Source organism: the organism of the source record quoted next, unplaced genomic scaffold (assembly GCF_019419815.1).
Source record: "Pyrus x bretschneideri cultivar Hongxiangsu unplaced genomic scaffold, Pyrus_bretschneideri_v1 Contig7, whole genome shotgun sequence".
NCBI lineage: Eukaryota > Viridiplantae > Streptophyta > Magnoliopsida > Rosales > Rosaceae > Pyrus > Pyrus x bretschneideri.
This window is the reverse complement of record NW_025999809.1, coordinates 923,720-946,884: the sequence shown is the minus strand read 5'-3', so window position 1 is coordinate 946,884 and position 23,165 is coordinate 923,720. Positions and strand designations below refer to the sequence as shown.

General features: G+C 38.0%; 3 protein-coding genes across 3 annotated transcripts; all 3 read right to left on the bottom strand.

The window, feature by feature from the left end:
• Positions 1–517: 517 nt before the first annotated feature.
• Positions 518–3,699, bottom strand: LOC103942086 (CTL-like protein DDB_G0288717). The gene is given in 4 exon segments (XM_048573574.1): positions 518–925; positions 1,397–1,742; positions 2,515–2,981; positions 2,983–3,699. Coding segments are annotated over 4 exon segments (1,665 nt in total). The 5' UTR covers positions 3,571–3,699; the 3' UTR covers positions 518–661.
• A 7,485-nt stretch (positions 3,700–11,184) lies between these two features.
• Positions 11,185–14,396, bottom strand: LOC125472530. The gene is made up of 3 exons (XM_048574157.1): positions 12,988–14,396; positions 12,798–12,895; positions 11,185–11,526 (listed from the first exon to the last, which is right to left on the bottom strand). The coding sequence occupies exons 1-3, from the start codon at positions 13,416–13,418 to the stop codon at positions 11,471–11,473; spliced, it is 585 nt and encodes a 194-aa protein (XP_048430114.1). The 5' UTR covers positions 13,419–14,396; the 3' UTR covers positions 11,185–11,470.
• A 4,290-nt stretch (positions 14,397–18,686) lies between these two features.
• On the bottom strand, positions 18,687–22,189 carry LOC125472591 (peptidyl-prolyl cis-trans isomerase CYP21-1-like). Its single transcript, XM_048574236.1, is given in 8 exon segments — positions 18,687–19,126; positions 19,128–19,176; positions 19,789–19,864; positions 19,999–20,181; positions 20,265–20,288; positions 20,660–20,707; positions 20,802–20,880; positions 21,766–22,189. Coding segments are annotated over 8 exon segments (675 nt in total). The 5' UTR covers positions 21,868–22,189; the 3' UTR covers positions 18,687–19,012.
• Between the last annotated feature and the right edge of the window lie 976 nt (positions 22,190–23,165).

Here is a 23,165-nt window from a genome sequence, read left to right as displayed (position 1 = left end):
CCGATACAAATCTTGTACACAAGTAATACTTTTATCCAAATTTGGATCTTGAATTTTGAATGTAAATTCGTTATAATTCCAAATTTGTAAAGAGAGTACATTGTCTTAAGGAATTAACCTGGCACCTCAAGAACGAGTAGGTGTTTCTCCTTAATTCAACATGCAGCCGATTTACGAAATTTCATACTTATGATCAAAACCTTACATATTATAATCACTATGTAAATCAGTTTTGCAAAAAAAAAAAAAAAAAAAAAGGTTTATTAAATACGAGATCATTTGGTCTTTGAACTGTATAAAAATAGATAGTCGGATTCGAAAAATGAATTACAAAATACCTATCTATTTGCTACAATTGATTGACTAAATTACTTTAGTTTTAATTGATTTTTTGTTCTTTACGGATTTAATTGATTTTTTGTTGAGGTGACATTCATATCATAAACACGAAATTATGTGAATCAACCACTAAAAGAGTGAACTAAGGAGGAACTCCTAAATCTTGAGAAGCCAAGCCTTTCTCCTTGAAGAATTCTCTTTATTGATGAAACCTCAGAAATCGTTACAAAGAAACACTCGATATGCACAATCTACCGGCAAGCAATTCCAACTTGACACAAAGAACAAATCAACACCACAACATTGTAAATCAAAGATTAATTTATACACCCAGAGTTCTGGAGATCATAGAAGATGGTCTATGGTTTCGACTAATGGGTAAGTGAGTGTAAACCTCGTGAACTTCCTGTTTACAAACCTCTCCTCTGTCCCTATCTATGGCGTAGCACACGTACACGGTGTCAATTACATTGTCCAGCACATGAACAAAGAAACCCAGTACCAAGATCAGCAGCACCCACGCCAGAACTGCCACAAAGTACGAATCAACCCCAAGACTGGTCGCAGCTTGTAAGATAGCGCAGACCTGTCAATGCACATATATAATCAGAAAATACCAAGGCAGAATAAAAAGGAAGAAGTGGAGTTCCAAAACAAGAAAGATGATGCAACCGAAAAAAAGTCCAGCAATCTGGGAACAGGAAAGCACATTTATCATGCATCTCCTAATGACTCATCAAACCTATACAGTGCAAACACTCTATGTACAGTTCCCAATCGACAGTGCATGACATCTAGAACAACCCTTCCTCCATTTCCGTCCTCCCCCCAACTCTCTTCTCTCAGTTAGGCCACACCAGAAAGTGCGGAAGAAGACCAAAAGGCAATAATTATACAACATTTATTATCACTATCATTAACTGCGTTAGGTGATAGATCTATGTAGTGTCACATGTTCAATACATGGATGAGTTCCTAACACCAAACATGATGCACGACGATCTTAAACAATAATTAATGGAAAACTGAATGATTGAGATTCGAAAAGACAACATACCACAATTGCATATATTGCTGAGAGTACAAAAACAATTCCAGCCAATAGACGAGTGGAGATGGTTTCCACAAAAACCGCCGAGAGAAGATTGCGCTTTAGAAGCTCATACGTCATTTTTGCAGATGAGCAGTAAGCTTCACCAGTTATTGCCGCAAAGTTGATTGTGAACTTGTTGAGAAAATCAATCGCTGACAATAAGGCATTAACACAACAGCGCATTACAAAATACACCATCCCAGGTGAACCGTCTTGTCTTGCACCATCAACCATGGCACGAACAACTCGAACAACAGATAAAAGTAATCCAGATAGGCATACTGTGCCAAAGTTGGGGCCAAAGGCATTTCTGCAAGTATAAACAGAAACATGAGAAAGGAGAAGTTATTGTGCTCACTAAATAGTAATGCCTATATTTCTGTTTGTTTAATATGTCAACCGTTTCACCAGGAACAGATAAAATAAAAACTATGACCAGATTACAATTCTCAAAAGCACAAGGGTTGACGACTAGGCATAAGAAAGAATACAGAACGTCACTGAAAAGTAGGCATAATTGCATTAAGAAAACAAAGCTGCGGAATAACATTAGTGCTCAGTGCATGCCAGATAAAGCAAAAATATTGCATCTTCATCCTTCAAGATATCATGTGGACATACATCCAGGAACATTAGCTTGTTGCTAAGAAAATAAAGGTCCCAGGGACCTGACATTACCAGGTGGAGAAGAACCTATACCGAAGTGCTACCGTCTGTCCATCTAACACCATGAAGAAATGCTAAATATCGACAGTTTTCATGCATATATTTACATTAGAGAAGATATAGTTGTTCTGGAGTTTGGTCGGTGGAACCTAGAAAGCAAATTTGGTTGAAAGTACACTGATATGCCTGACTTGCAATAAATTACAAATTCTCGACATAAATTGATTTTGTTTTCAGTCTTCCTCGTTATTCAAACAAAACATAGTTAATCACCAACTTTACAACTCTCACTAATTCAGTTTCATTTAGTTTGGAACAGAGTACATTTCAATTGCAAGTTGCAGCAATATATGAAGTACGAACTTAAGTAAATTACTCCAAACATCGAAAAACAAATGTAGCAACAAACAATTCACCTTAAAGAGCTCCTGATAATCCGCTTCGGAGTTGAATCCTCCTTAGTGAAATACCACTGAGCAACAGTCCCACTAATCACATACACCTGAGCTTCCACCATCGTCGTAAACGACCACAACATTGTCAAAATCGCCAATGCGTAATAAGCAGGCACCCAACCATCCTGCTTCCACACACAACTATACACTCCATTCGATTCCCGCGGCGCAATCTTCCCATTGAACCTGGCATAGACCAAGAACACAACAATGGGCGCATAGTAAACCACCAATCCTAGTGTCAAACACGGCAGAACCCCGAACAAGCCCAAGTTCCGGGAAAGCGCATGGGATGCCACCCCGATTATGCTCACAGTGAGCTCAATCCGATGCCAATTCACAACAAGAATCCACACAACGACCCCAATTACCAAAAACACGAAAATCAGAATCAAAATTCTGTAAACTAAAGGGAGAGCGTCGCTGCACGGTGGAGCTGAGAGTGCAGGCGACGAACCAGTAGACGTTGAAGAAGATTGGGAAGAGGATGAAGAAGGGGAGGAAGACGTAGACGACTTGCTTGGCGTAGTGTTTGAGGAGAATCAGCAGACTGAAGCAAATGGGCAGGCTTAGAATCAACGTAATTACGAGGGTCCATATCAAATCTTTGAGCAGAGAGGTGGAAGAGGAGAAAGTGGGTACGACCCAGTTGGGGAGACGGGTCAAAGTTTCGTTTTTGACGCAGGAGGCGGAGTCGGAGTCGTAGGAGAAGGAGGAGAGGGCGGTGTAATTTTGGTTGCGGTGGACGACGGCGAAGATTCCAATGGCGAAGGTGGCCAGGATAAAGAGGAGGTGAAGGATTAGAAAGGGGAGGTCTTTGAAATGGCGGGGGCCGTGGTTGTAGGAGATCTGGAGATACTGGGTCGGGTCGGTATCGGATTCCGGTGGGTCGGTGTAAGATTGCGGAGGGGACGGTGGCGGTGGTGGGTCTTCGATTGGGGGTTTGGAGAGGAGGGGGGTGGAGGGAGAGGATGAGTCGTAGAAGATGGGCTTGTTGGGTTCTTCGGAGCTGTCCATTGGAGCTCAGTTGCAGCTGAAGGAGGTGGAGATGGCGGCGGTGGGCAGTGGTTGGGGGTTTAGAGAAGGCGGAGAAGCATTTGGTTTGGTCGTTGACTGTTAAGCAGAGAGTGCGTGGAGTAGTAGATATGGCTAGATGGTGACGTGCATATGAGAAACAGAGCAATGAGGAAACATGCCAGTGCAAATTTTGGTCGGTTTGTCGACAGTGGACTTGTGGAAGCTTTATATACAGTGTTTTTTCTAATTTTTTTTCTTTTTTTGGCAATGATTAAATCATTAAAGCATATTAGTTTTGTGAAGTCTGTGTTCATTTATTTGTAATTGACGTATTTTAATCGCATAATTGTTATGATCAGAAAATTCTGTAATTTGTTAGAAATAAAGTAGAGAAAAGAGAGAAATAAAAGAAAGATTGGGGAGAAAAAAACAAAGTGTCTATTTCCAATATCATTATACCAGCTTTATATAGGAACTCAAATACATGAGTTGTTGTACAAGGGTTCTCTATAGTAAGCCAAAAGCTTCTCTGCATTATTATGATTGTAATGATAGTTTCCTAATATACATTGTAGAAGGACAACCACTATTTATCACAACACTACCTTTGGGATGTCCTTGTATAAATGATAGTCGTCTCAATAAAAACATTGCTGGGAAAATCAATGGGACAAAACCAAAGCAAAGGAGAAAAATTGAGCACAATTTAAAAATACTAAGAAGGCATTGGACGCGCATAATGTTGCCTTGCTAAAACATTGCCAAGAAAAACCCAGTGAGATAAAAACTTGATCGAAGGAAAAAGAGCACAGCGCGCTTATATGTCCATAATAGCATATTGTCCAAGACCCCCCTTGATCGATAAATTCACTAAATAAGTCTCTCCCCCTAATGATACTAAGTCTTGATTTGACTGGTGTCACCGTCAAGTATGAAGTAATGTGACTTTGGTCTCCAAGAAATTAAACTTGAATAAAACTTGACTTGGGGAAGTGCGGAGGTTTACCAAGAGTTAACAATAGTTGTTTGTGTTCCTGCAAAGAACAAATAAATGTAAAATAAAATTAGTATTCAAAATAAACTAGGAGCAGTATAAACTCCATGGTAAATATAAACCATATAACCTTATAGACTCTTCAAGAATCATACTAAAACTCTTAACTCTTTTAAGAATATGTTGCAACAATATAATTTAATTCGAACTAACAAGAGTACTCGTTGAGGCAATTTATACCAAATTTATCTAGGTACTAAATACATATTTTGAGCTTTATCTTCTTCATTTGAAATCTTTGGAAAGAATTTCATGGCATTCTCTATTCTTTATAAAATTGCTTCAAAAGAGAGATCAAAACTTAAAAATCTCAAGTCGTATGCAGTCTCCACATGCTATAAGTCTCAGTTTAAAATAACATTGTACTTATAGAAATGTGGCTGCATATATGATGACAAAAAATGACTCATGTCTCTACTATGAAGCACCATGCCATATTCGTGAGTTTATTTCAAAACACACAAGAATAACATTTGGGTACAAATTATAGGTTCCCTTATTCCACATTTTTCAATGGCTCTAAAATGGAATTTGCCTCTTTCCAATTTGTACAACAATTTTACAATTGTCGACATATAATGGGAAAATGTAACTGAATAGTCCTTGATGATGTGAGTAGCTACTATAATCAAAACTCTCAAGTATCGTCAATTCATGGTCCAACGCTTAATTTATAAGTATTTCATTGCTTGGTACATATACAATGCCTCTTCAGGACTTCCATTGTCACATCTAGGACAAACATCTTATGATGAACTTACAAACTTGGATCATACCCTTTAATGGAGAGTTATTTTCAATCAGGGCTTGAAATTATTAATCTCCACTTATAGAGAGTTCAAAGTTTATAAACTATATATATATATATATATATGTATGTATGTATATATCTACATCACTTATGAGATAAGAGCGGATGTATCAACGTTGATTCACGAGTTCTTGAAACTGTCACTTCTCTCCCTAATGGCGTGAAGAATTGACCCATCAAAACTGACAAGCTGCTAAAAATGAGGCAAATATGCACAACAAAAGAAAGATAAACTTGAATCCCAATTTTTATGGATTGAACCATCTTTGTTCACGCATTTGGAAAATAAACGTTGACCGAAATGATCATGATAATGCATGTGATCAAGATGTATCTCCCAAGAACAAATTAGCAATGATTGAATGTTTAAAGCTTATGGTAAGCCATGAGAAATTGCGTGCTCAAAAGTAATCCGAAATGCATGAAATAGCCCACAAATTTGGGAATTACGCTTGTAGTAGCAAGTGAATAATATTATGACACCTTGTACATACATCTAGGTTATTGGTCAAGTGGTCCACAATTAGATGTTGATTAAGATAATAAATATGCTTGTAAATTCTCGAGAAGAAAATAAGGATCCAAGATCAAATTATAGATGGTTTGAGGACCAATTTCCGTGTGAGCAATCCTTGCAAAGACATGCATAATGCACTGTGTTAAGGCCTAAAAACGTCCATACAAATTCATTAGAATCCAACACATCATTATGGATCATGAACGGCCATGATAATCATGCCATTACTTAGTTACTGAACTTCTAGTTCATGACAAGCATACACTACTTATATGATTATGCAATACAATTCATAAAAGAAAGTAGAAGCCACTTTGAAGAAAAACAATGAATTGAACAAAATTAAAATATAATTCAATATAGAAATAAATTCAATTAATGTGACGTCCCGTCCCAAATTTAATATATTTTATTCTCTAACCTTAGAAAATTACGAAAATGCCCTTGATAGTGGAAATCCTTCATGGACATTCGAGTCCTTATCACTCCTCGTTCCCTTGCACATATTTCTAGGTGGTATGTGTTCTTATGAACACATGAGCGTGAACAGGTGTAAATTGGATGATTTATGCACGTTTCCCAATGAGGGGCAAAATGATAATTGCACTCTTGAGAATTTATTACTTGTTTATCAAGACAATAGTGAGTTATTGGTATTGTGGGTTGCAAACTGTAATATCGACCTGTCTATGCTAGTATTTTATTAATTAGCCCTCGTGCCTAATTAATTATTATTTGGGCATGACCCAATGACACACACATACATATTCTTGTAGTACTCGGCAATGTGAATGTGTGGGTGCTCGCAGAACCGAATTTGGAGTTACAACGAAGATTCTACAAAACATCGAACATCGAGGGCAATTTGGTAATTTTACTGTTGCGCGGGGAGATATTTTGTCTTTCCTTTTGTGACCTTGTTTTGTGAGCCAGTGGGGCCCACACCCCGCTATTTCCCTCTCTTTCGTGTCCCCTCCATGGTTTCCTCACTCTATCTCAAGCTCTCTAACTTCTCTTGTTCTCTCTCTCACTTTTCTCCCTCTTTTCTCTTTCCCCTCACTTTCTTGGAATCTCTCTCCACACTTCCTTTCTCATTCAAACTCTGCACTCTCTCCCTCTCAAACTTTCTTTTTCTCTGTGAATCACAAAAGCTAGGACAAGCTCCCTCACCTTACACTCTCCTGTCCCCCTCCTCTGTACATGTAAGCACTATCACAACGGAGCCGCCATTTCTGCATCGATCTTAAACCACTCAAATCACCACCATGTCTTAAAGTCCTTCCCTGAGCCTAGTAATGATCACCAGTGCCATGTTTTCCAGTGAACTCGCGACAACTCCACCATGGTGAGCCTCGGGACATTAACCTCAAATCTTTATGATTTTGAACTCCTGATAATGTTTTTAACCTTAAAAATGTGATTGGGGGTGAATTAGTGCAGAAAAAACCTCGAGAAATTTTTTCCAAAAGCTAGTGAGGAAAACTGTGACCACCAAGCCATTTTCAAATCATTTTTTCGGCCACTACGACCATAACTAGGCCCCACTTTGGTATGGTTTTGTTCCCTACATTTCTAGCTTCAAATTGACTTTTGAATCAACAAGTTTGGTGAATAACTGAGCTCAGAATAAGCTCTGGAAGTTAGCCCAAAAACCTGCAAAATATGGAAATTTGCGAAGAAGGCACGTGGGCGCGCATGGTGGCTCGTGTGGCGCCGTGTGGAGGAGCCCGAGGTCTCCCCTTAGGTTTCTCGATGTGCCGAATCCAAATTCGTCGTCCGTTTTTTGAAATTCGATTGTTTTAAAATAGTTCATTTATTAGCTGAACTTTGTATGAATACGCAAATTTACGTTAGAACGTTATATATTTACGTAAATGGTTTTGTTTTTAGTGAAACACATCGCAAGGATCTCTGATGCCTGCGAGGTGGGTTCGACCTGAAGACGTGATTTGTGAGTGGGTCTTTGCTTTTAAATATTGTATATTTAATTGGTTTCCATACATATATTTAATAAATAATTTTCTACGTTACGCCTAAATTAGCTTAATGTATATAAGAATTCGTGCATTGACGGAATTTATGAAATTATTCTACGTCCTCCGAGATGCACAGGTATGCATATTATTATTATGGGTTGCTTTAATTATATTTACGATCACGAATATTATTATTTTATTATTGTGAATTACGAAATTTCCGTAGCATGATCATATTTATATTACTGCTCATCATGCATGCTACACTGGTGTTTGTACTTGCCCAGGCCAGGCCAGTCTTCATATGTATGTTCACATTGCACTGGACGCTCTCCTTGGGTCCATGGTAAGTGCTAGTCTTGTCCTAGATTGCTATAGGCAATTAGGACTTGTATATGACGCACATAGCGCCAGTCTTCACGTGATTGTAGTACTAAAACGTAAATCATTATTACACCCAGTCCTGTTCATGTTAGAATACCTCTGCATGAACTTGTGTGTCAACATATGTCAATGAGCACCCAATATTATATGTTCGTTTATGCGAGATATGGCAATTACTGAATGTTATAAGTTTTATGTGTGAAATATTGCGATCTACTGTATTTTTGAAATATTATTGATTACGCTAAGTGTTTTCATACTATATGTAGTGTATATATTTGGAAACTATATTTGTTTTACAGCGAGGGGTTATATGTTTTCGAAAAGGCTTTTACAAAACTTTATTTTCAGGCCCACTCATCCTTATTTTTCACCCCTCCAGGTTTTAGTGGCAGTGCTCATATCGACTAGAATTTCTGGCAAATGCTGATTAGGGGAATATTTCTAACGGTATAATTCTTATTCTAATTTTACTGTACTTTACTGCTTTGACATCACGTATGAAATGAGTTTGATCTCGCTTACATGCGCACTCTTGTACTTAGTCACTTTTAGATTTAAATTTACTCACATTTTCCACATCATCACCCTTTATGGCTTCGTCACCTTCATGGTGTCGGCCAGCACAACTCAATTCCAAGTCCAAGTGGACATTTTCGGGTTGGTGTGTGTCAATTAATGAATTCATAATAACATAAGAAAATTGATTTATGACTTCGTCACCTTCCTGGTGCTGGCTTTCACAACTCGATTCGAAGTCCAGGTGGATATTTCAGTTCGGGGTGTGTCAATTAAAGAATTCATAATAACATAAGAAAATTGAAATAAACAAAATTGAAATCAACATGATATAACAAAATGAAGAGCCAAGCTGACACACCCTGACCCGAAATGTCTACTATGACTCCGAATCGAGCTGTGCTAGCCGACACCTGGAATGTGACGAAGCCACAAAGTATAGTGATGTGGAAAATGTGAATAAATTTAAACCTAAAAGTGCCTAAATATACGAGTACGCTAGTGAGTGGGAATGAACCCATTTCACACGTGATGACAGAGCATAAGTAAAGTACAGTAAGGTAGAATAAAGATTATACCGTCATAGGTAGCCACCTATACTGAGATTTGCCAAAAATCCTCATCGATACGAAAGCTCAGCTACTAAAACCTGGATGGGCGAAAAATAAGGGTGAGTAAGCCTGAAAATAAAGTTTTATAAAAACCTTTTTGAAAACATTGTAACCCTCGCCGTAAAATAAGTGTAGTTTCCAAAATATAATTACTATGTATAGTATATAAATACTTACCGTAGCCTACAAAATCTCAAGAATTTATTACGGGACAATATCTTGTAACTAAGGGCAGGATATCCAAAATCTCAATAGTAATATAAGTAAAATCAGGTGCTCATCAATCTATGCTAGCACACAGGTAGAAGTTGCCTAATGTGACCTATATAACTAAACTGATGCTCATCAATCTATGCTAGCATACGAGTCGAAGTTACCTACTGCGACCTGTACGACAGGACTGGGTGTAATCATAATATACACTCTAGTGCTACAATCACGTGAAGACTGGCGCTATTCGCAATCACGTACGAGTCGGAGTTTCCTAATGCAACCTATACGACAGGACTGGCACCTATTTGGATCCAAGATAAGCGTGCGGTGCAGAGGTGAACATACACGTGAAAGATTGGCCCTGCCCTGGGCGAGCATTAACACTGGGGTGTAGCAATGATGAGCAGACTACATAAATATAAGCATGCCACAGTAATTCGATAATTCTAATCAACATACTAACATTCATAGCCGTAGATATAATTATGGCATCAAAGATTATAAGCATACTTGTGCATCCCGTAGAATGTAGCATATTTCATAAATTCCGTTATTTCGTTAATTCTTATAAACTTTAGTCTAATCCATGTGTAAATAAGAAATTCTTTTTCAAATACATAAATGGAAGCTATCAATCACACACACACACACACATCCAGGTGTACGTAAGAAATTCTTTTTCAAATGCATAAATGGAAACTATCAATCACACACACACACACACACACACAAACACAATATATATATATAAAGGAAATGACCCACTCACAGATCATGTCGTCAAGTCGAACCCGTTCGAACTAGAATAGTCGAAGTCACCGATAATAATTGCACCTAAGCATAATATTAGGACCCATTAGTAAAACTCCACTAAAACAATTAAATTCAGGAAAGCAGAGTGCGAAATCGGAATTAAGGCGTTGAAATATGCTAAGGAGTACACACACACACACACACAGATCATGTCGTCGAGTTGAACCCGTTCAAACTAGAATAGTCGAAATCATCCATAATAATTGCACCTAAGCATAATATTAGAACCCATTAGTAAAACTCCACTAAAACAATTAAATTCGGGAAAGTGAAGTGCGAATTTGGAATCAGGGCGTCGAAATACGCTAAGGAGGGTCCCCGATAAATTTTGTAAAAAGTCAATGGTCAACCCTACAAAGTCAACCAAGACGTCCTGGTTGTCAACCACATTAAAAATTTGGAATTTCACTAAATCGATGTTCAAAGCGGACTTGGAACGTCGAAATTAGCCTAGAAGGGTTTCCAAAAAATTTCCGAAAAGGCCAACCTAAAGAATAAGAATATTCTGAGCCCAAGTTTGAAACGAGCCGGCCTGGGACAAAAGCCCAAAGGGTTGGGTTTATGTAAACCTGTAAACAGGTCGAGTTTACTGGGTTTGGGTCGGGTTTAACCCATCCGTTAATCTAATGGGTCACCCGAACCCAATCCGTTAAACTAACGGGTCATCCGTTTCACTCGTTAACAATTTTTTTTCTTTCTTTTCTTTTCTTTCAAATCAAATCAAATCAAATAATTTCAAGAGAAAACACAACACATAAACACCAAACGCAAACAAATCAGCAGTAGCAACCGCCATGGGAGACGTAATAGTGTTGTATGCAGCTGTAGGAATGGGTCACATCATCTTCATGGTGGAGCTCAGCAAGCTCATCCACCGCTACGGCCCCCACAAGTTCTCCATCACCATTCTTTACACCTATGGCAGCTTCTTCGACACCCCTAAGTACGATGTTATCTGGAACTCCAGTCAAATTGGTCTTTCTATGAACCACTAGGTTCCCATCATTGATCCAAATCTGCTGTGTCACCGTCATGGTTGATGACTGCCTGCCCAACTACTGTCTCATAACATAAAACACCATGGTATTGACATACATACATGATCAGAACAACAAATTAACACATTTCACATTCAATGGGCTAAAACAAAACAAAACAAAAATTCAAGTTTTATATTTATAATCATCAATCAAATAAAATATTTCAAATTTCATCTTTAGTTCATAAGTCAAAAACACATAATTTTTGGGAACAAAAAAGATACCATCAACGGAAAAAATTAAGAACCCAGGTGAGTTGCACGTTTGTTTTTCTGGTATGAGTAAATTGTAGCAATGATCCCTCAACTAAAAATTCATTACCATTGGTCCCTCAACTCATCAAAATGTGTAGCTATTGTCTTTTTTATCAACTTCGTCAAAATGAGTTATGTTGGAAGGACTGTTACTACAATTGAGGTCCCTCAACTCATCAAAACGTGTAGTTATGGTCCTTTTCATAAAACTTCGTCAGAATTTGGTCAAAATGAGTTGTGTTGGAAAGACTATTGCTACAATTGGGTTAGAGTTGAGGGACCATTGCTCCAATTGGGTTAAAGTTGAGGGACTATTTATCAAGTTGGATTAAAGTTAAGGGACCAATGGTGATAGATTTTTAGTTGAGGGACCATAACTGCATATTTTGATGAGTTAAGGGACTAATGGTAATGAATTTTTAGTTGAAGGACCATTGCTTCAATTGAATTAAAGTTAAGAGACTATTACTACAATTTACCTTTTGGTAAATGTAAAAATTTGAGGCAAAATTGATGTAGAAAACAAAAACCCAGAAGCGAAAAAGGAAAAGAATTGAGGATTTTGAAGCAAACAAAAAGCTTAGGCCCTGCCTACATCCGCCGCATCTCCCACTCACACCCTTCCATTTCCTTCTGCCAATTCCCTCACGTCACAAATAAAATTACCCAAAACATCAGCGGCACCGCAATCATGGTCGACTTCTTTCGCCAAGCCTGTGTTCCTCCATAACGGATGGTTAACGGGTTCACCCAAAATGATCTGTTATTTAACGAGTGATTAACGGATTGACCCGATCCGTTAATCACTCATTCGAATACTAATTTTAACGGGTCGGGTTGAAAATGCCAGGTCTAGGTTTATGGTTTGGGTCGAGTTTAGGCTGAAGTCTTTTGTTATATATATATTTTTCTTCTCCGGCGGCTCGCCGAATTCTGGGCAGCAAAACAGAGCTCCGTTCGAGCTCCAAAAACTCAACCATAATTCACCATTTAATTACCAAAATGAAGTTAAGAGGGTAGGGATTTGAATTATACCATTGTGGTCCCTTGTCATGGCCTGATCTTGCCGGAAAAAGCCTTCAAAGGGTCGGTTTCCGCACCGGAAACTGGGGAACTTCCCCCCCGCACCATTTCTGTAGCAAAACGTCACCAAAACGTCTCAAAGTTACCCTAAGCGTATTCTAGAACGTTATCGAAGAAGGTTTAAAGAGTTTTCGAAACTTACCCTCGCCGGAAATGGCGAGAAATCGCCAGAGAGATTCTTGAACAGTGGCGGTGCCACTGTGCAGAGAGAGAAGGAGGAAAAAAGGTCTCTGCCTGGTTTGGAATCGTGACTAGGAAGGTTTTTAGGTGGTGATCGTTGGTGACGAGGCTCGCCGGAATGGCGAGTAAGACCGGAGGTGGTGCTCCCAGTGTTGCAGCAAGGGAGGAGTTCGAGAGAGAGAGTGAGCTCGTTGGGAGAGTTAGAGAAAGTCTCCGAGCATAGCAGTCACGGTGGCCGTCTCGCCGGAGTGGTGACAGTGTGGTGATGGTGGTGTGGCTCACCAGAGAATACGGTGAGTGGGTGGACGGCCTCAGCGCCGGTAGTTGCAGAGAGAAAAAGAAAGAGAAGTCGGGAGAGGAGAGAGACCTGAGAGTGCTAGAGAGCAAACACATGGCAGCAAGAGAGTGGTCCCAAAATTAAAAAAAAAAAGAGTCAGAAGGAGAGAATGGACATGGGGACAAGGGTGATATGAGACCCACGTGGGTGGGTCCCATCATAAAGAAATTCTACAACGAAAAATTAATAAAATAATAAAGGGGTTTTTACGTAGGATAATGAATTTATCAAAATGTCCTTGAATTTCGTAAGTTCATAAAAGCTTCATTGCCTTTAAAATATTTTCGTAAAATTATTCTTTTACAATTTATAAAATTGTAAAATTAGGGACGGTTTGTCACATAAACTATTTGGAAGATAACTCGACCATTAATTGCTTGTAAACTCAAGGTGGGAGATAAAAAAAAGGATTTTCCATTGTATGGATAGCAAGTCTTATACCTCAAAGTGGGTTGTATCCTGAGTTCAAATTCATGAGAGAATTGTAAAAATTGGCTCAACCTTTTTTTAATTTTTATTTTTAATCAAGCCTTGGTAAAAATACACCAAATATTGTGGGGTAAGGCTGAGTCATGCTCGATGCCTAATTTCAATATCATAAGTACCACCAAAAAAATTCGTTGAATGTAGTTATGCAACGACAACTTGAGGAACTTTAGGCCCTCCAAGATGTTGAATCAATGAACGCTAGGTTATGATTCAATCGAATAATTTGTAATCTAAAATGTGCAATTTCATTCCTAGATTAGAGAAACTACATGTCCTGCTTTCAGTAAATCTCTACATCACAAATAATCCACATAAATTGAGGATCAACACTTCATTAGCTCTTTGATTTCATATAACACACATAAAATAATAAATAAGTAGTAAATGAAATCATATTTGTGAATGCAACGATTAATTGGTTGGCAATTGGAACTATAACCATCCGTTGAATGCATAAACTTCTAATTGACCACTGATATCTAAAAACATATAGGAATTACATCATGATTTAATTCTTGCATACCATAAGTTAAAGAGTGTATTTTTGCTCATCATCATTTAGTATGATATATGCTCAAGCATACACCACACTAAATGGTAATGAGCAAAAATACTCCTAGGAGTTAAATGAAGAAAACCAGATTAATTATTTATTTGAATTGATTAGCAATTAAAAGGATCATTTATGCCATAGTTGTAACAGTGGAAGTTGAAATGAATGACAGGAAACATGATACCAAGAGAAATCAAAGCTCATACTTCTATTAAGTGGACGAATGGCACAAACCGTGAGAATAGCAAACCAATTTGATTCAAACCCAATTTATCAAATATGGAATTGTAATATGAGACTCCATTTGTGTGAAGAAAACCTCACGGTGGTGGGGTTCATATAAAAAAACTTGGACATCCCCAGTAGAAAAAAATATGCATCTATGTTCATGTGAAAATTATGAATATAAAGAAAAAAATATGCATCTATGTTCATGTGAAATTTATGAATATAAAGAAAAAAAAATCATATGAGTAGAAAAACCACATCGCGCACTTGGTAATTTATGAACGTCATATTACACCATTCAAGTTGTGTATATCATCATGGTATTAAGAGCATTGTGAAGTCTAATGGTTGAGCACAAAAGAAAACTCTAAACAATGCTATATGAGCTAAATCGAAAAATTCAATGAAAGGAAATTGAATCAAGGGCGTGTTGATAACGTATTGGAAATAAAGTATAGAAAAAGAGAGAAACAAGAGAAAGAATGGGGAGGAGAAAACAAAGTGTCTATTTTCATTATCATTAGACCATCTTTATATGGACATCAAATACATCAGTGGTTACCCAAATGTTCACTATAGTAACCCAAAAGCTTCTCTACATTATTATGATGTTTATGATAGTTTACTAACATACATTGTATAAGGACAACCACTATTTGTTTCACAACATAATTCATATTTTAAAGATGAATTGTTGGTTTGTTTGATGCATATGCATGATTGGACAATTACAAAGTTAATTAATTTTTTATTTCAAAATAATTTTTAAATGATGGTTAAGAAAATAAATAATTTTAATTATTATAGTTGTACAGATAAAAACACGTTATAACTGAAAAATTGGATGAAGGAGAAGAAACATTTGTCCACTTTCAAATACCAAAAGCATTTCCTAGATGCGTTTAATGGACATAAAATAAAGATCTAGTGGAATATCAAATAGCAATTAGTAAATGGTCTTTTATGTGATTATAATAAAAGCGTTTTTTTTTTTTTAATTTTTTATTTATTTTTAACAAACGATATTATCTATACTTAAGGAAAGGAGGTAGGTTTAGCCTCACAATAGGCTAACATAATTTGGTTCAAATTCGTCTTTTAACGAGAATTGAACCTAAAACTTTTCATTTACAAATGAAGAAGAATACAAGTACCAAGTGACTAATAGGAGCGCTTTTAGTTACATATTTTTTAAAAGATAGGGCTATTCATACACATTTTTTTAACTTTCCACACACTTTTTTGTCTAATGGTCTGGTATGAGACATGTCACCACGTTGTTAGAATCTCATATAGGCCTTTACGTAGATTCAATGTTGTCATAATCTTATGTTATTTTCATAGATCTTTGTCGGTCCCTGAATTTTGGTTCCATTAGAGTTTTGATTCTTAATTGGTCCTCAAATTTGTCACAATGTATAGAAAGGATCATTTTTGGGTAACATCATTAAAACTTTCATCCAAAATAAAAAGTTTAACAGGACAAATAAGGGATGAAAATTCTGACATAGTTACCTAAAGAACCGTCACTTCATATTTTGACAAGTTTAAAGACCAATACTCAAAATAATTTTTGAGGGAAAAATACGTTATTTATTGCAAAGAAATAGAATGCGTACAAACTGAGGATAGCGTGCATAATGGGTCTCAATAAAACCTTGCGGGGCTTTCAACCCGATCGAAAGGAAAAGAGCATCCCGTACAATCAAGAGAACTATCCTCAAATGACAATACATAAAATCATAACCCTACAAACTTTCTTCAAATAAGATATCCCTGAACAAGTTAGGGGGATTTTCACACCACCCAATCTGATGGGTACTACCCAACCCCAACGTACAAGTCTATGAGCAGCCGAATTACATCCTCACTGCACCAAACTCACCTTTGAACTAGGAAAAGATTGGAGCATAAATCGCAAGTCATTTATTATATTTCCCAATGGAGAACAGTCGTCCTCCTTGCCCTTCATGGCAGCCATCACCAGACTGGAATCATCTTCAAAACTTATCCTTTTACCATCTGGGCAATATGACTGGGCCAGCAGTAATGCTTGTCGAGTAGCACAAAGTTCTGCTTGGAATGCCGATCCTGTCCACCCCAATGGTCCCGCTACTGCAGCAACAAAATCACCCATATGGTCACGTAGCACAGCTCCAAAACCTCCCCTTGAGCCTTGATGTATCCATGCCCCATCAAAATTACACTTGACCCAATCAACCCCAGGTCTCCGCCACTTTTGCTGAACTTTCATGGATTTTTTCGTTCCTGACTTATGCCACTTATGGTACTCCTGTAGCCAACCTTCCGTTCTAATTAACAAATCCTGAGGCATCAGCTGCTTCCCATTCCAAAGCCCATCGTTCCTATTCTTCCATAGCATCCAAATGACCATCAATGATAATTCGAACACCGAAGCAGGAGAATGCTCGACAATATTTGATAACCAAAACACGAACTGTTGATTATCACTCTCTACCCTAATCCTCAAACCGCCAAACCAAACTGCTTTAGCCATATTACTATCCCTCAAAGCATGTTCTATTGATTCACCACTACACCCGCAAAGGCTACAACAATTGTCCACCTCCACTCTCTGCTCGGAAAGATTACTTTTCGTGGGCAATGCATCTAAGCATACACGCCAGACACATATTTTAACCTTCCCTGGGACGCACACATTCCATACCCTTCGCAACAGCTTCGTTCGTCCATCATCATTGACTGAAGCAGACCTGCTAGCTCCAACAGCTGCATTGGAACCAATAGACCTCGCCACATGATAGGCACTCCTCACGAGAACTTCCCATCACGTTCAAAATGCCAAATTCTTTGATCCGCTACCATTCGCATACTTAAAGGAATACTCAACATGTGTTCGACTTCCTCTTGAGAGAACAAATCATATAACAGCCCCACATTCCAATACTACGAACCTGCCACAAGCAGCTTATCAACCATACTCTCCACATCCAACTCCCGCCGGGGTGGGCTCAATACTCGAAAAAAGGACTCCCTTGGTAGCCAATTATCTTGCCAAATTCTAATGGTTTTCCCATCCCCTACTTGCCACCTTCACCCTTTCAACAACAGGTTTAGTCACTGCAATGCTCCTCCAAACATACAAACTGTTCACTGTAACTCGAGCACTAAGGAACTCGGTAGTAGGAAAATAACGAGCTTTGAAGACTCGACACACCAAAGAGTCAAATTGGTGGATAAAATGCCACGCTTGCTTCGCCAACAAAGCCAAGTTGAAAGCATAAAAATCTCTTAACCCCAATCCTCCCTCATGTTTCGGTTTACACAAATGGCGCCAGTTAAGCCAATGAATCTTCCGCTTACCCGGATCGCCACTTCACCAGAACTTTGCAATCATGGTATTCAACTCTTTGCAAAAGGATTTGGGGAAGAGGAAACACTGCATAGAATACATGGGTAAGGCTTGTGCCACAGTCTTCACAAGCAATTCCCTGCCCGCACAACTTAATAAATCGCCCTTCCAGCTTTGTAGTTTCTTCCATAATCGGTCCTTCACATACCGGAAAGTTTCTTTCTTCGATTGCCTAATTAATACCGGCAATCCTAGGTATTTGTCATGAAATTCAACTCTTCACATACCTAGACAATTTGCAAGAAGCTGCTTATCAAAGTTCGTGAGATTAGTACTAAATGAGACACCACTCTTTTCCAGGTTAGGAATCAATGCCCCAATTTTCTTCTAGTTAAATGATATAATGGGGGAAGCAAACTATTTTGCGATTGATCTCTAGTATCGATTTATAGCGCCAAGAAACTATCTTACCTTACCAACACCCCAATAATTTCTCAACCCTTATCCGAACTCTCTCGCATACAATGAGCCCTACGTGGTCTCATATTCTCATAAATCTCAGATCATGTGTGGCAACAACAAACGGAAATGATTTCTGCACAACCCTGATTATCTCTGCCTCTTGAGTCCAACAACCATAAATAAGAGATGGGCATAGAGAGAAAATGAGTCTGCGGAAATTGGTTCCCGTAAATAAACTCGTTTGACAACAACGAAAAAGAGCACTAAATGCTAGTCCTTTGAAGCTGCTTTAATGCTTTCAAAAGCAACTTCAGAATGAAAGTCAAATATACATGCATGAGAAAAATGGGGGCAGACGAGATAAAAAAAAAATTGGGGATTTCTAATCGGTTCCTCACTTCCTCTACAACAGAACATGTTTGTATTAACAACTCTTGCCAATTACAAAAGGAGAGAGAGACTCTAATATATCCAGGAGAAAAGCCCGAGACTGATGGAACTACGTAGAAGGGAAGAAACTCGTATCGGTCATCTAAAAAAGCAATCTACTGAACTCAAGTTAAAAATCTGTTGTAAGAAGTGTGTCAACTTTCCTCATCCCACTGGCTCTTGGGTATCTCTCCTGATTCAGCAATTACAACCTTCTTTCTCGGTTTTCCACTGTAGGTTCCAGCCCCTCCTTCGATTGTGTACACCAGTGTCCATTCCCTGAATAACCTTGCCAAAGACAACATGCTCCCCGTCCAACCTGTTCACATACCAGACATCGTCATTGTATAACTAGCCTTGCGTTATATAGCAAGTTATACAACTCTAAACTATTTCATATCTCTAGAATGATGCATGTTGATCATTCTCAGAAACTTCAGTGTAATTCTTAAATGCAAAGATTCCAAAACTCAGCATCATATAGATGCATGAAAGTTTTCAAGACCTCCTATTAGTAACAAGCGTGTTTAAGGACTCGCGGCCCTGAACTAACACAAATACACTTGTTTTGGTGGTCTGCCGAAGATTTCTCTCAATTATTGATATTAATTGCTTTGGTTTTATCAATCTTTATGTGACATTCAGAAAATTCTTGACATGGAATGTCAAGCCAGAATACTCTGATTGCATCACCATAGGAGAAGCCAGTCAGTAGTACTCAAATAGTGGTTAGAAATTAAGGAGAATCTCACTAGACAATCTTGGACGGCAGGACCTATCCCAAAGAACAAATGTATACAGTTTTTGGAAGTTCTGTATGGTAAGGTAACCTATGCATTTGTATTGGCTGTATAAACTCTGAACCTTTGTGCTGAGCCATATTTCTTATTATGTTGTAATATTAAGAAATCCACCCCCAAAAATAACTTACCAACTAGCTTTAATTGTGGTGATAAAGAACTGTGAGCCATTGGAATCAGGTCCTGAATTTACCATAGAAACGACACCTGCACATAAAATGCAGTTTCAGGGGAAAACAAATAAAAATGACTTAGTAACAATTCAGAGAATTAGGAGCTTTAGAAATCCATAAATTGTGAAGAAAAGAAAACCGACACCATAAACTTATGAAATTAAAGACCTGCGTGTGAATGTTTCACTCTGAAATTCTCATCAGGAAATGTGCTGCCATATATAGATTCATATCCCTTCCCATCACGAGAAACAATATCTCCACCTTGAATCATGAACCCAGATACTATACGATGAAATGGTATTCCCTTATAGTGGAGTAGTTTCCCCTTGACACCTTTTCCCTTTTCCCCTAAATTCAAAGAAAGTTTGAATCAGCATAAAAATAGCAAGAGAAGCCTATGCAGTGATAAAAAATTCAGTAGCTCTAACTACCTGTGCACAACGCCCTAAAATTTTCTGCAGAAAAAAAGATTCAGGTGTTAGAGATAACCATGCTTTAGTGTAAAAGAAGAAAGCAAGTTGGCAGTCCACAAAATAGCAGTCAATATCAGTAAGATTGCTAAAATTACTGGCTGAGTTGAGTGTACTTGTACATGTAAAACTATGTCTTTTCATGTTTACCTGTTTGTCAGCAAGGTTCAAGTAATCGGGCATTAAAAAAAGATCATTCCAAAGATTCAAACAAGTGTAAATAGTTTGGTTATTAGCATGCATTGAAATGAACCAAACTTGAATTCCAATGTCATGATGTTTAATCTAGTAAGTAATTACAGATCATATTGTAAGATTCTAATTAAAATGTATTAACAAGTGAGATGATCACATACCAACAGTTTTTGGAACAACCTCACCATATAATCCAATCACGATTCTACCTACAAATATAAAGGTGAATAGAAGTTATCAGTGCATAGGAAAGCAATATAAAATAGGATGAAGATAGTTAATAGTATAGACATGAAGCTATACCTAAGTGCTGTCCGTCAATATCAATATCAAGGAATACTCTGTGGGTAATTTCAGGCACCTCTTCTATTTGCGCTTCCTCCTAGACATCAAATTAGAGAGTTAAATCAATTTGTTTGTAATATTAGGCGCGAGCGATTCTTTGCTCTTACTGAAAGTGAAGGCATCATTACTTAAAATATAAACCACTAAAACTAAACTCACGTAAGCAGAAATGTAATGATAAAACCATGGACTTCCGTGACTTCATCGGATCTGATACACGAAATGGTCATGCCTAACATGCAGACATGTTTAGTCATCCCAACAAGGTGTTCCTCAAACAAGCTTATGTGAGGGATCCCTCAGTGGTATAAAGGCAGATGTACAAGCACCAAACCAGAATCGAAAGATTCAGAATGCCCCACCTACGCACTACCCACCCACGCATGCATTCCGGTATCAATTTCAAGCACATACCATCCGAGAATCATAGATCACACATGGGGCTGGAGAATTGAGCCCACAACTACTAAGTCTCAAGAAACCAAATGCCGAAATTGAAATGTATTACGATGACAATCGAAATTACTAGAATTCTAGACATGAGCTACATAGACAAGCTCCGTGAATAGCACAATAACAAAATTCACAGAGGCTGACCAACATATAGGCTCCACCCATCAAACCACGCTTAAGTCTTAACCCATTTCACCATTTAGCAGATTTCAAATTATTAGCACCCAATTAAGCATTCATTAAATAGAGTATTTGTGAATAATTAGTCCCAAATTCTGATTTCCAAACGCCAAAATACTAATTAATAGGTTATAAAGCACCAAAATTTGAACAAAACCCATTAAACCCACATTGCCAAACAATTGTTTGAGCAGGAAAAAAAAAACACAAAATCTCATTCAGATCCATAAACTATAGTTAAAACCCAATAAAAATGACAGGAAAAAAATAAAAAAAATAAAAAACTCACCTTCTTATGGGTGGACGAGAAAACGAAAATTAGGAAAATGGCGAGGACGAAGCAGACGATGAGGGATCGAGGCTGAAGCAGGACGGAGATCTCTCGACGCATCGTTCTGATCCTCTCTCTATGTGAATATGGTTCTGAATTAATTAAGAAGTAGTATATCTACCTCGTTGATCTTCCATGTTAGCGTTCCTCTCTCTAGGAAAGACCTTAAATTCGGTGGTGCCAGTGACCTCTGAACTGAGACAGACACACTAGTGACGCTGAGAGAGAGAGAGAGAGAGAGAGAGAGAGAGAGAGGGAGGGAGAGGGGAGAGGGGAGAGGTAGAGGACACAGACCTGCAATTTCCGGTCCAAGAGACAGAGAGAGCAAGTTTAGGTGCGCTAATCCTATTTATTCTTAATTAAGTGCAAATGATGTCTCAACAGGTCATGAGTCAATTCAACTACTTGATAAATTTGTGAGTGTTATTTTTCATGTTTTGTGTCTTTATTTATATTAATAAGAAAGATAATTTTTTTTTTTGAGGAAAGCAAAATAGTATTAAGAGACTGAAAAACCCCGGGAACACCCAAGGCCCCTAAAGTCAAACAACAAGGCATCAGAAGCAACTGAGGGAGTACAACCCACCCAAACATGAAGATTCTCTAAGCCATGCCCATAAGAAGTAATGGCATCTGCAACAAAATTAGCTTTCTTATAAATATAGTTCCAAGAAATAGATTCGAAAGAAGAAGCCAGCTATTTGATGTCTTCAATGATAGCTCTAATATGCCATGTAATGCTACACTTCCCTAAGATAGCCTCAATGACAATCTTAGAGTCCCCTTCAATCTTGATCTTCTAGACTTTGGCAATTGAAGAGTATCCCTAGCAGCTAAAGCCTTAGCAACAATGACTGTGTTCTGCCCCAATTCCTTGCCCCAGTCACAAGTGGATGCCCATTATGGTCTTTAATGATGAAGCCTGCAACAGCAGAGGTACCTATAACAGAGCCATTAAAGTTTATTTTATGATACTCCACATCTGGGGGATGCCACCTGATAATATTATTTCTTTTACTTTGATTGTCCATCCTTCCATTAGAGTTGACAAGACGGAAATTCTTAGCTATAGAAGAAAATGTCTTAAAACTACAAATAGGATTAGGCATTATCTGCCTAAAAACAAAATCATTTTTGTCATTCCACATTTGCCACCAAACAAACAGAACTTTACTAAGAGCAGATAAGTCTTCTTTGTTAATGAAATCCAGGCTATTAAGCCAATCATTAACTAATGGAATGAAGGAAATCGCAGGTAAACTGCTGTCAATCTTCCACATCTCCTAAGCATAAGAACAATCTTTAAATTTGTGACCAATGTCCTCCTCACCATTATTACACAAAGGATATAACGCAGA

Coding starts and splice junctions, on each gene's coding strand:
- LOC125472530 (XM_048574157.1), bottom strand. CDS start 13,418: ATGTGTTTGCTCTCTAGCACTCTCAGGTCTCTCTCCTCTCCCGACTTC. Junction 12,896..12,987: donor TCTCGCCATTTCCGGCGAGG/GTAAGTTTCGAA, acceptor GTTTTGCTACAG/AAATGGTGCGGGGGGGAAGT. Junction 11,527..12,797: donor CATGACAAGGGACCACAATG/GTATAATTCAAA, acceptor GTTATGAGACAG/TAGTTGGGCAGGCAGTCATC.